Here is a 13,510-nt window from a genome sequence, read left to right as displayed (position 1 = left end):
AGCCGTCTTAACTTCCCCACGTATCATTTTCGTCTAAAATGAGGGGATTGGACAAGACTCATCTTGTGACCTAACGTACCCAGGAAAAATAGCCCCACTTTGTTGCTCTAATAATCAAGTAGTAAGCCATGGGGTGACTTAAAAGCAGTCTTGGGGCACCCAAGTGCCTCAGTCCATGGAGCATGCAACTCTTGATCTCGGGGTTGTGATTTTTGAGCCCTACCCATGCTGTATATAGAGATTACTTAAAAAATAATTTTTTTTTTTGATGTTTTCTTGAAAAAGAGCTCAAGTGGGGTAGGGGCGGAGGGAGAGGGAGAGAGAGAATCTTAGGCTCCATGTTCAGCACGGAGCCCGATGTGGGGCTTGATCTCATGACCCTGAGATCATGACCTGAGCCAAAATCAAGAGTCAAATGCTCAACTGACTGAGCCACCCAACTAAAAATAAAAATCTTAAAAAAAAAAAAAAAACAAATTTTTAAATTAAAAAAATGGTCTTGCCACTTAATGAAAGAGGATAAATGCATTAGCTTTTCAGATGACTGTTCTTCCAGCTGAATTCTTGAAGAAAAAGTGGCATGCTGCGAACAGCCACGTGGTCAGCCCCTACATTCCTCTCTATAGAACAGGCTTTCTTAGTGTAGTGTTTGAGGTTATGTGGATGGGCTTTAAAGAAGCCATGAAGAAGTCTTTGAATTATGTGTGACATTTTTATGATTATGCATTTTTCTGGGGGAAAATTTCATAGCTTTTGTGAGATTCTTTTCTTTTTTCCCCCTAAAGATTTATTTATTTGAGAGAGTAAGAGAGAGAGCACGCGTGCATGCCCAAGTGGGAGGGGTAGGGAGAGGAGGAGAGAATCATGGAGCCCAGTGTGGGGCTTGATCCCACGACCCCAAGACCACAACCTGAGCCAAACCCAAGAGTCAGACACTCACCTGACTACGCCACCCAGGTGCCCCAGCTTTTGTTAGATTCTTAGATTGATGAGCCAAAAAAAAAAAAAAAGTAAGGGCTGCTGTTCTAGAGCAAGAATTTCTCTGACAACAGAGGAGCAGGTTTGCTGGCCTGGAGTATCTTTGTACAGAATAGTGATGGTTAGTCCAGTTCACACTCCAGCCAAAAGTACCTGAACATTCCCGTGTTTGATAACTGCTTCAGAAGGTTTGTTGGTCACTATTTTCGAAAGACTAAGTTTAGCCTTTTGTCTGTGTTTTATGCTATATAAAATTTCAGAGCCCTCTTCAGTGATTCGTTGTCTTTACTCTCTAACTTTTTTGTGTTTTCTTTGTATCATGTGAAAACTCTTCAAATTCAGAGAACATTTAATTTTTGAATGACTTCTGGCTTACAATTCTAAGATAGAGATTTGTGTACATTTTCTGTTTCAGGGGTTGGAGTACTGTGAAGAAAGATACACACTGGACCTCACGGGTGGCATGTTTCCTTTGAGGGGACAGACTAGTAATACCAAACTGTTGGGATGCCAGAGTATAGAGAAATATCGATATCATGGCGACAGAGACGAAGGTATGAATGAAGGTTGGTTAAAAGCACTCATGTGTCATGTGGAATGCTTGATTTTAATAGTTACCTTGATGTAAGATTTATGACAGACTGCATTTTAGAGTTCATACTCCTGGCAGTTAAAAAATTGGAATACTGATTATGGAATTTCTTTTAGGTCTGTATGAGATACTCAGGATTCCTACTTTCCAGTTTGCTGTGCAGAACTCAAGATTCCAGTAGATTAAGGGACTTTAATGAGAGACCCTTGTATTTTTTTTTTTTTTTTAAGATTTTATTTATTTATTTGACAGAGATAGCTAGCCAGCTAGAGAGGGAACACAAGCAGAGGGAGTGGGAGAGGAAGAAGCAGGCTCTCAGCAGAGGAGCCTGATGCGAGGCTCGATCCCAGGACCCCGGGATCACGCTCTGAGCCAAAGGCAGACGCTTAACAACTGAGCCACCCAGGCGCCCCGAGACCCTTGTATTTTAATCCAGCTCTCTAAACAGACAAGAATGGTCTCTAGTTTTGACTAGTCATTGACTAGTCTATGGATAATGGTTCCCTCCGTGTATTTTTTGAGACATATGGCAAACATGCTTTGGTTGTCTTTAATTTTTCTCTTTCCTTTAGTATCATGCCTTCTTCCTGGTAAACAACCCTTGCATAGTAAAAATGGCGTGGATTTTGGAATCCAGCCGGCTTCAGATCTCAGCTCTGTCACTAGTTGTGACCTTTGACAAATTGTTTAACATTTCTGAGCCTCCTTTTCCCCATCCGTGAGTGGAATAGTTTTGCAAAGGGTGGCCATGAGAATGAATAACCTGTGTCGGCTTGTTCAGCTCTGGGCGTGCACAAGGGCCCTGCTTATGGTGTGCTTACTGGGATTCATCTTCATGGTTAGCTCCTCCGTCCCGGGCTTGTCCTCTGTGCTTGTCCCACATCTGCATTTGTGGCCCAGTCCTCACATCCAACTAAACATGCCCAAAACACAGTTCTTCAAAGTCTACCTCTTCTCATTCCCCACTCCCCTATTCTTTTTGTGTTTCCTGTTAGTTGTGTCTCAGATGTTTACTTTTTTCTCTCGTTGGTGCCTCTTACTTTGTTCTATCTTTCCATTCCTCACAACCACCATCCAGGTACTTGTCTTACCTGCTTTTCCCACAGAGCTGGATCGGCCCTTCTCGACTAGAATTAAGCCCTGGGCCTCAAAGTGTCCATTTTCGGTATTGATAGTCTCTGCTTCTGGCTGTGTTCCCTTGTTGGGAGAATATGCAGTCGAATAATTTTCTACTTTACTGCCAATATGTCAAAGTTGCCAAAGTGCTAAGTGAAAACAAGCCAGGATATGAGAAACAGTAAAGATATAAGTGAATGAAACCCTTCTTAGAGGACGAGCGATAGAAATGTGCTTCAACGTATCAAATATGATTAAAACTTCTTAATTTTATGACAGAATGTTGCTGAAATTTTATTTGGGGTAATTTTACTTCGGGATTATTTATTCAGTTTATAAAAATTCTTTTCTTTTAGCTCTGTCTCCTGATACTAGTGTTTCAGTCTTTACCTGGCAGGTGAATATATATGGACAAGGAAAGCCTTCTATGTATTTGGGGCTTTTTGACATAAATCGCTGGTATCACGCACAGATGCCCGATTCGCTAAGGTACGATTCCGCCCTCTCCTCTCTTTTTCATATTCGCATGTGTAGTAGCTCGGGCATCAAACAATTTTGTAACATTTTCTTTTAGATCAGGAGAATATCTGCATAACTGCTCTTACTTTGCATTGTGGTCACTGGATTCTGTTGTGAACAAGACTTACCCACATTACATCTTGGATATACTAGTAAATGAGAGAAGCTTAAGTCGAGGAATTCCTCCTTCATATCCACCTCCTGAGCAGTTTTTTAATGCAAATATTTACAATTTTGGTATGTATTTCCCTAACATTACCTTTCGAGAAAAAGAACATGCATGAGTATGTGTGCGTGGGTGTTTGTGCATGCTATGTGTTTCTATAGTATGTGCGTGCATATGCGCGTGGTACGTATATAGTGTGTAGTGTATGTGTACATATAGTCACTGTTCATGTCTCATTACTGTTAGTTAATATATGGGTAACTTAGGGAATTAATTTGACACATACATGAGAAATTTAATACTTAGATATTTTATAAAGAAATTATCACTTATGAATTTGCTAGAAAAGATAACTTTATGTTAAGTTTGGCATCTTGTCAGGATGGAAATACCTGGAAAAATTATTTTAAAATTTATGAAATGTAATAATTTTGATATCTTGCCTAGCAGTCTCTTGTTAGGATACATTTTGTTGTATTAATGCCATCCAAGATAGAATATGTAAGCAGATTTTTTTTTTTACATCTTTTTTTTAGATGCCACTTGTTTGTTAAACTCAGGAATTGTTCATATAACTTGTAATGGCTTTCAAAAGGAGGTAGGTAACAACTAACAATGTGGACAGAGTGTGTCTTAATTGAACTGAAGTCAGATCGTGGATTTACACTTTATTTAGTGTTAATTATGTAAACTGTTGTTTCAGCCTAAATGATAGCTTCTGCTAGGTTTGTGATATGAGCAACTAGTATATCAGTTACTGATGGCAGCAGCCAGAAGAAGTATTGGGGTTGTGTGGATGTTAGCCACTTGAACCTTAAGGAAGAGAGCGGAAGTAGGTCAGTGCCTTCACCATATCGCTTTGTATCCATACTCTTAATTCTCTTTCTTCTCAGGAAGCTTATGAATAAGTGAAGTAATGCAAAAAAGGTGCCTAGCACAGTGCCTGGCACACAGCAGGCGATGACTATATGTTGAAAAAGACTTTTCCAGGAAACCACAAAATGGCAGATTTCAAAATTGATAATTGGCTAGATGTGCCTGAGTGCCATATTTGTACTTCATATTAGATCTGTCTTACATTAGATAAGGAGGTATAAACTGCAGGGGTGTGTGTGTGTGTGTGTGTGTGTGTGTGTGTGTGTGTTAAGATCTGTCACCAAGTCTGTCAGTGTTGGAGAGGGGTAACAGGGTTACCCGTCATAAAAACAAGAAACCACCCAAAGTACCCTTATCAGTAATATTATTTATAACTAGCAAGCATTGGTTTAGCTTAAGAACCTATAAACACTTTTCCTTGTAAGAAGTGTGAAAATGGAGTCTTACAATTTCTATTCAGTGTCTTTTAGCTTTATTCAAGATATCGAGTATAAAGTAGGGTGATGAGTTTATTAATTATTCTTAAATTTGATTATTTGAAATCGTGTATTGATGTTTATTCATCGATCTTTACAGACTTTGAGGTTTTTAAAGAAATCAGGAGCATCTCTCAGTGAATTCATACCTGATGGCTATAATCGATGTCTTATGGCTGGCCTTCTGTCACCAAGACTTACTGATACTCACCCTTCCAGTTTAAGTCAGGTGAGATGATTTCTAATGCTGTTGTTTCTTTTGAATCATATTATTAGCTTCCTATTATAATAAAAGTCTACTAGATAATTTCTGCAAAAGTAGATTCAGTAGTATAATGCTCACTCTGCATGATCAGTAGCTATGGTCTTGGGTTTGGCTTAAAATACATACACCCAGGGCTCAGTAGGCCATAACTTGGCACCAGATTCACTTAGCTGCAGAGAAGAATCTAGGACAGGAGGCACATCATGGCGACCTCAGGCGTTTCATGAGTACAAGTTGCTATCACAGGCCAGGGGCCATTTTCCAGCCCCTGTGAGAACTGCATAGGTGCAAGAGAATGAGATCTCGTGAATCTTGACTTAGGTGGATCTCATGATCTAGAACAAAAGTATGTGATCAGTGGCATGGGTGTCACTGGGAACTTGTTCTTGGTTTTTCTCACTAGGCTGTTGAATCAGAAATTCTAGGAGTAGAGCTCAGCACTTAGTGTTTTAATAAGCCTTTGATGTGGGGGCGCCTGGGTGGCACAGTTGGTTAAGCATCTGACTCTTGATTTCGGCTCCGGTCATGATCTCAGGGTCCTGGGATCGAGCCCTACATCGGGCTCCCTACTCCGCAGGTAGTCTGCTTCTCCCTCTCCCTCTGCCCCTGTGTTTGTGTCCACACTCTGTCTCTCAAATAAATAAGTCTTAAAAAAAAAAAAAAAGCCCTTGCTGTGATTCTGATGCAGTGTTTTGAGAACCACTGCTTTATAGAAACCGGTTTCTTCTGAGAGCCTGGGAGAAGATTCCAGGTTCCTGCAAAACAAGGCCGTTCTAGAAGTCAGACTCACTCGTGGAAGCCAAAGTCTTAACTTCCTAGTGGTGGTTTATAATCCATTCACAGTTTTCCTGGTCCCAGTACATTCTACCTACCAGGAGACATTTTACCAATAAACAGTGTTGCCTGCGGATAGCTCATAATTCACATTTATTTTAAGTCATTATTTGTTAGTAAAACATGCTGGAATAAAGGAAGCTCCATTTTCCCATGAAGGAAGAGAAAATGTTAACTCTCCCCAAGTAGTGTTTGAATGAAGTTATTTTAAAAATTACAGATGTGTAACATTATGATTTGCTGGAAAAAGAGCCTTTTAAACATCCGTTGGAATATAAATATTGCCACTGTTGGTTTAACACTTAGGGTTGGATTTTAATACTTAATTTCATGAAGTGAAGAGAAATATTCGATAGTATTTTCATTGGGAGTCTCCCCCACTCCTTACCCCTCTTTTATATTTTTGTACCTGTGTAAATATTTACCACATGGTCATGTCATGATCATGATTGAAGTTAATATTATTATGTAGCTTGTTTTTTTCCTGGAGTTTCCAAGTGGCCTTTTTAAACAAAACAAAACCTGCCTAGTCTCACACAAGCTTAGCTTTTTCTTCTCAGTTTGTTTTTGCTCTTTGTGAAGCCCCTTTAGACGGAGGCTGTGACCTTCTGTTAGATTACCTTTGTTGCCCAGCAGTTTGTTGCCTTTGCCTCTGGTTCTGTTTTGGGGGAGATTTCTTCATTCTCTCCCTGTCTTCCTATTAGCTTTTTAAAACTTTGACTCTCATTTAAAATTTCTCTGAGTACTTTTTCTTTGATCCGTCTTTTGTTCATAGTATCTGTTTTATGGATGAACTAGCCCCTGTCGTGTGTGGTCACAGTCTTACTTGGTTCTGTGCATTAGCTCTGTTTCCTCTGCAGTCCGTTTTCTTCCTTTAGTCTCTTTGGTGCCAGTGGCTCTCCTAACGTGTGTGGCGGCCCTTGGTCATCTGTTCGTAGGTCAGTAACAGATGATACTCTTTTTTTGTGTGGGTATAGTCCATGCGGAGGCATCCTTTTCTTGAGGATAGTAGATGGGACGTGCATCATTTCAGGGGAGAAGAACCATACTTTGTTTGGGGCCGTTCCATTTTTCCAAAGATCTGTGAGGCAGGCATCTGTGGTTCTTTGCTGTGGGGTCACGGGGGGGGGAGGTTACGACTGGCTGTTCCACAGACTTAAGCGCCCACCGGTTGCCTATTTTCAGCCCCGGGTCTGACCACTCTTGCCCCCCACTTTTCCTCTGTACTTGGTGTCTCCAAGGATTTAGCCTGAGGGCTCAGAGAGCTAACCCAACTCCATTCTTATCTGTAGCTCCCCCCTGTGAGGACCTACGGACACGGTTTCCCTCACACTGCTGAGTCCGTCACCTTTCCTCATGACTGCTGTACACGGATTTTGTTGAGCTGTCTTACCATGATGTCTTCTCTTTTCTTTGCCCTCGTTGATTGATATCTTTCTCTGCTCTTTACGATCATTCACTGGGGTCTGGTGATGATACGGAGGCAGCAAGTAAATGGCTGTGCGTGATGTTCCATCTTTATCCACAGGTAACAAGAATTTCCTTTTGTTCAGAAAAGGCTAAAGCAGTTTATGGGGTTTCTTTTGTTCATTGTGAGTAATACGGTCTTTTTAACCCATCTACCTGGTGAGAGTTATGGAAGAATTGCTAACACGTTGTGCTGAAGAGATCTCTTCTGTCTAATGGCCCAAGAACGCTGTTGAGAGTTATGTTTGATAAAACAGCATCGTCCAACTATGGGCTGTTGATTTCCAACCATATGTGTTCAGAGGACACCTTTGATCAGTCTTTTGTTCATAGTATTCTGTTTTATGGTGTCCATTCCCCTGCCTCAAGAAGACAGGAGAAAAAGCACCAGATTCAAGATGGCTTTCTGCAGCTCTTGATTGGGTCCATAGAAAGACCTCAGGGAACTTTGGCTCCCGTGGCCCTGCCCTTCCTGACGGCAGAGAACTCACTGCTCATCGTCCTCAGGAACTTGGGCGCTCCGGGCGCTCCAGGTGCTCTGTTCGTTTAACTTTCTCACTTTAGGGAACTTAATACAGATTATTTTTTTCTAATTACATACTGTCAAATTTAGCTAAAGCAATAGTATCTTAAAAATGTGAAACAAGAAAAAATTACCTGTAATTCAGCCATGTGAATAAAACAGCATTTAGTGTTTTCTGTGATTAAACCGGGTATTCCAACCCGTTTTGGGTTTTTTCCAATCACATAAATAATACACGAATAATTTGAATTTAGAAAATTGGCTAAAGTGTATAGAGGCATGTAACTATTGGCATTTTTTTGACCATTCTTCATCTACCTTTTTTTTTTTCCTTTTAACTCCATTCCTAGAATAGGCCCAAATTAAACTATATTCCTTAGTAATGCACATGTAGACCTAAAAGAAAAGCAAGAAGATGATGACTTCAGGAGGCAGGAGAGGGGTCATGGTTGCATGGTTGCCATGGGAGATGGGAGCGGGGGCTGGGATTTGCTTTGATCAGGTTGGAGCAGACATAGCTTCCAGGTTACTGCCAAGTATTCTCCATCTAAACCTGGGTGGGGGTACTATCAGTGTCCACGTTGTAATCATTTGTATACATGGTGCATGGACTTCATGTATACTTTTCTTTCATCTGTCTCTTTATATATCCCTCCTTCGTATACATGAAAAGGATGATACAGATGCAATTTCATATTTAATTGACTGGTCACTACTCTGTTAATTACCTATTTATAGGTGTTACCCTTTTTTTACTGGGTTGTCGATGGAAATTCTCTATGGTACATATATTTACCCTTTTTGTTCTAAGTCTTCTAGATCGTCCCCCTACTGTTTTCCTCTTGATTTGTGTTATGGTATCTTTTGCTACATACAAATTAATATTTTTGTAGTCAGATGTATTTTATAGCTCTGGCTTAAAAAGTCTAACACTTAAATGTTTCGTTAACGTTTAAGGCTTCAGTTCGTCTTTGTGTATCACATCAGGTAAAGGTTGATTTTCTTTCTCCCGATGATGATGAGTCCAGCTGTGCTACACCACTTATAAAATAGAACACAGAATATCCTTTTCTCTTGCTACTGAGATAGCACGTTTATTTGATTTCCTATGTCTATGTGTACTGGGTATCTTTCTCTGGGATTTAATTTCTTCCCATTAATCTGATGTATTTCTGTGCCACTCTAATATACATAATTGCTTTAATATTTGCTAATGTGGCTCTTTTTTCCTATAATTCTCAATAGTTATTTATTCTTTGTATTAATTATAATTTTATCCAGCACCCCCATTGGAACTCTTTATGGAAATTTGTTATATTCATATATTAATTTTGGAGAGAATTGATATTTTTATCATCATCCCATCCAAGACTAAATGGTATATATTCCCATTTATTCAGGGTTGGTTTTTCTATCAGCAAGAGCTTATGGTTCTTTTCTTACGGATGTCTTTCTGTTCTTATCCCTAAGTGTTCCATAGTTTTGCTCTTTGTGAGTAGAACATTTTTCCTATATTCAATTCTGGATGGTTATTGCTAGTACATAAAAATTCAATTGGTTTTTTGTATATTCACTTAATATCTACTTAACGAAATCAGAATCTCTTAGATTTTCAAAGTGTATAGTCATCAGCAAATACGGGCTTCTTTTTTCTTTTTTCCGTTTTTGTTTATCTTCTCACAGCATTTGGTAGAACCTCTACTAACTGGAAAGACAGTGGTACCAGCGTTCTTGTTTTGTCTCTAATTTTAATGTAAATTGCTCTACTGAGTCTCCATTTTCTTCATTTTGGGGGAGCCTTTATCATATTATGGCCCCTTTATTCCTGTTTGACTCATCTGTTTTTTCATTCGATTCTTTTAAAAAAAAGTATGCCACTCTGATGAATGAAATTCATAGATTTCTTTGATATTCAGTGTGATTTATAATGATTTTAAGTAACAGACGTACTAAGACACAGCTGTATCTTACAGTCACCGGCTTACAGTGTATAATTCAGTGGTTTTTAATAAATCCATGGAATTGTGCATCAATCCCCACGTTCAGTTTGAGAACATTTTTATCACCCCACGAAACCCCCATATTCTCCCCCTAGCCCCCGACTTTTGATAACTACTCCTCTGCTTTGTGTCTTCATAGACTTCTTGTTACTTAGATGCAACTGCGGTTCATGCGTCAGTCCCTTGTCCCGTATAATGTCTGTGATAATGTCTGTGTCGGGAGCGTAGCACGGTTCACTTATCCATTCTTTCGTTGATGGGCATTTGGCTCGTTTCCAGTTTGGGGCTATTATGAATAATGTTGTTCCATATATGGTTTTGGTGTGGAGTTGCTGAGTCATGAGGTAACTTAGTGTTTAAGTTTCCCAAAGTGGCTACCATTTTACATTCCCATCATCAGTGTGTGAGGATTCCAGTTACTCCACATTGCCACCAATGCTTGTTACGGTCTGTCTTTGTGTTCATAGCCACCTAGTGAGTCATGATTTTTTAACCCTTTAAATGTTTGTATTTTTTTTTTTTAAGATTTATTTATTTTAGAGTGCGTGTGGGGAGAGGGGCATAGGGAGAACGAATCCTCAAGCAGACTCCCCGCTGAGCAGGGAGCCCCATGTGGGGCTCTATCCCAGGACCCTGAGATCATGACCTGATTCAGAATCAATAGTTGGACGCTTAACTGGTTAAGCCACCGAGGCGCCCCTAAATGTTTGTATTCTTCTAGAACTTACTATCTCTGAGTCTGTGGTCAGATATCCTATATCTTCATTTCTTACTCTTTTTCCTCCTTTTTTAACGTGTGGTTCAGGAGGAACAGTTAGAAGCTATATTGTCAGCAGCGATCCACACAAGTTGCCTGGGACTTTTGACTGGATGTATCAAAAAGTGGACAAAGGAAGGTAAGATTACGGTTTTTAACAAATAAAAAATTTCTTTTGTATTTAAAATTTTTTAAATGATTAATCCGTTTGAGGGGTTTAAACTTTATTTTGTGATAATTGTAGATTCACATTGCTGTTTTAAGACATTGTGTGGAGAGATCCTGTGTACCCTTTTATCACACCCCCCCCCCAAGATCTGATAAGCCTCTGGTACAGTGTATCAGTCAGGACCCCCATGTTGTCCTTTTTATAGCCACACCTACCTCCCCCTACCCCTAACCCCAGGAGCCACCAGTCTGTTCTCTACGTCTGTAATTTTGTCATTTCAAAAACGTTCAGAAATGAAGTTACACAGTATGTAGCCTTTGGGATTGACTCTTACGCAAAATTTTCTGGGATTCATCCCAGTTGTTACGTATCCTCCTCTTTAAAAACACACTCCACATCCACATTATTTTTGTTGAGTCATTTGAGAATAAGTTGAGGACATCAATGTTTCTTTACTTGTATTTCAGTATTATTTCCAAGAACAAGAACATTCATTACAAAACTACTTTGTACTTATAAAAATCAGAAAAACATTGATACATGCTATTATCTGATCTTTGACCTTATTGGAATCTTATTCATCATGCCTATAATGTCCTTGGAAGCATTTATAGGGATAGGGATTCCAGAATGTAATCCAGGATATGCTTTGTGTTTAGTTTTTATGTCCTTTTAATCTTCTTAACCTCATTTAATTCCTAGGCTTTTATCTTTAAGAAATTGGCATTTTTAAAGATGATAAGCCTGTCATTTTGCACACACAGCCTGCCAGTGTGTGTGTGTTAACCTTTCCTCGTGATTAGATTCAGGTTTCCCAGGTGTCACAGCAGCACTGCATAAAGTTACGCGCTCCTTGCTGTGTTCGCGGGAAGGCTGTGGTCCCAGTTCTTCTCCGTTGGTGTTGATGTGCACATTGCTCACTTGATCATCCTAGTCTCTCTGTCAGGCTTCCCCACTGAAGTTACTAATTTTTTGTTTGTAATTAATAATTGTTTTTTTTTTCATTGATATTTACAAATAAGAACAACCAAATTCTGCAGCTAACCTGCGCTTTGTTCTCGAATGGACATGGAATAAAGTAGTTTTTACAAAAGAGGAATTCGACAGACTGTGTAAGTATTATGTTAAAAAATTAACCTCGGTTTATGTTTTAAGGACATGACAATCATTTTTGATTGTTTTGAAGTTGTAAACTTTTTTTTTTTTAATATTTTATTTGTTTATTTGAGAGAGAGAGAGAGCACAAGCAGGGGGAGCGGCAGGCAGAGGCAGAGGGAGAAGCAGGCTCCCCGCTTAGCAGGGAGCCCCACATGGGGCTCGATCCCAGGACCCTGGGATCATGACCTGAGCTGAAGGCAGACGCTTCACTGACTGAGCCACCAGGCATCCCTGAAGTTGTAAACTCTTTAAAGAAGTTTCAGAAGAAAACCATTTCTTTTAGTTTTGGGGTGGCAAAATTAGTATTATTTTTGTTTGTTTTTAAAGATTTTATTTTTAAGTAATTTCTGTTCCCAGCGTGGGGCTCAAACTCATAACCTCAAGATCAAGAGTCCCAGGCTCCACCACTGAGCCGGTCAGGCGCCCTGACAAAATTATTTTTTGAGCAAGATTTCGCAATAGATTGTTAATCTGTCTACCAAGTTTAAGAGTTACACCGTACCGTTGATCTTAAGAGATTAATTTATGAAGTTTGCTAATGGTGGAGTCAGGGGAGAATGTCAGTTGACCTCAGAAGCTCCCCTACTTACTCATTTTCTACTTAAAATATTTATGACTATGAAAAAGCTGAAGAGGAGGGCAAAAACTCATCACCTCTGTCTTTTACTAACATGTCATTATCAGTCATTCAAAGTCATTTTTCTTCTTGACAGTCTTATTCCTCTGTCGTCCACTTTGAGTTATGAGGTGTCCTATAAATATCAAAAACCCATTATGTGCAATAATAAGTTTCAGGGCATAATATGTGATTGCCCTGTACATGAAAGTAAAATTTAAGTTTATTTAGAAGTATATATTTTTGTTATTTCTATCATTGTGTCAATGATGAATGAATAAATGGACTTTTTAAATAAGTTATCCTTAGAGAATCTACTATGGACATGGGGCTCTATAGCATTTTTAGGCCACACTTAGGAAACTTACAAACATGAAATAATTTTAAATATTTAAGTAACCACTTAGTACAGTGGAAGTCGGAAACAAACACCTGATAATTCAGAGTCAGGGCGAAAAAATGTATTTTTTTGAATGGAAAATATTTTCAGGACTGGTTATGTAATTCACGTAAGAGAAAAAAAAATTGAGATCAGTTCATAAATTGTATGCCTTTGTTACACTTCAAGATAATGTGGTACTTCAGGTTTGAGCCTGGTAACTCACCCATGATTGCTGCCTTCAGTTTCATTACTGATTAATGGACTTTTTAAAAAACCTAAATGTAATTAAAATACAAAGCGTAGTATTTTAAATGTATTGGAAGTAAAGCAAATCATTTGATTTGAGGAAGGATTTCTAATCAAGATATGTTTTCTGGTTTCCAGTTATCCATTAAATATTAATGTGATTAAATCTTAACCTAAAAGATGTAACCAGTAGCAACTAAAATACCCATTTTTCCCCCCAAAATGAATTTGTAAAGTCATTGTTGAGTTTAAAATGAAAGGACAACCAAGTCTACACTGAATTGTAACAGGCTTGCAGTTTTTACAGTAAGTCTTTATCTGAGTCTTCATTTTAATGTCTCACTTTTGAAGACTGGAGGTGGAAAGAGTG

At 39.0% G+C, this 13,510-nt stretch overlaps 1 protein-coding gene across 2 annotated transcripts in view; it reads left to right on the top strand.

Annotated features, from left to right (window-relative positions):
* The window catches only part of AHCTF1 (AT-hook containing transcription factor 1), a 65,363-nt gene that overhangs the window by 15,809 nt on the left and 36,044 nt on the right, over positions 1-13,510 (top strand). For both annotated transcript variants that reach the window (XM_008695049.2, XM_008695043.2), the window contains exons 7-13: positions 1,394-1,532; positions 3,043-3,175; positions 3,261-3,442; positions 3,908-3,969; positions 4,824-4,952; positions 10,618-10,708; positions 11,761-11,850. In XM_008695049.2, coding sequence (XP_008693271.2) covers positions 1,394-1,532; positions 3,043-3,175; positions 3,261-3,442; positions 3,908-3,969; positions 4,824-4,952; positions 10,618-10,708; positions 11,761-11,850 — 826 coding nt within the window. The remainder of the gene's footprint in view (positions 1-1,393; positions 1,533-3,042; positions 3,176-3,260; positions 3,443-3,907; positions 3,970-4,823; positions 4,953-10,617; positions 10,709-11,760; positions 11,851-13,510) is intronic.

The sequence above is a fragment of the Ursus maritimus genome, unplaced genomic scaffold (genome assembly GCF_017311325.1).
Source record: "Ursus maritimus isolate PB19 unplaced genomic scaffold, ASM1731132v1 scaffold_2, whole genome shotgun sequence".
Lineage (NCBI taxonomy): Eukaryota > Metazoa > Chordata > Mammalia > Carnivora > Ursidae > Ursus > Ursus maritimus.
This window is presented reverse-complemented; position numbering and strand designations above follow the sequence as displayed.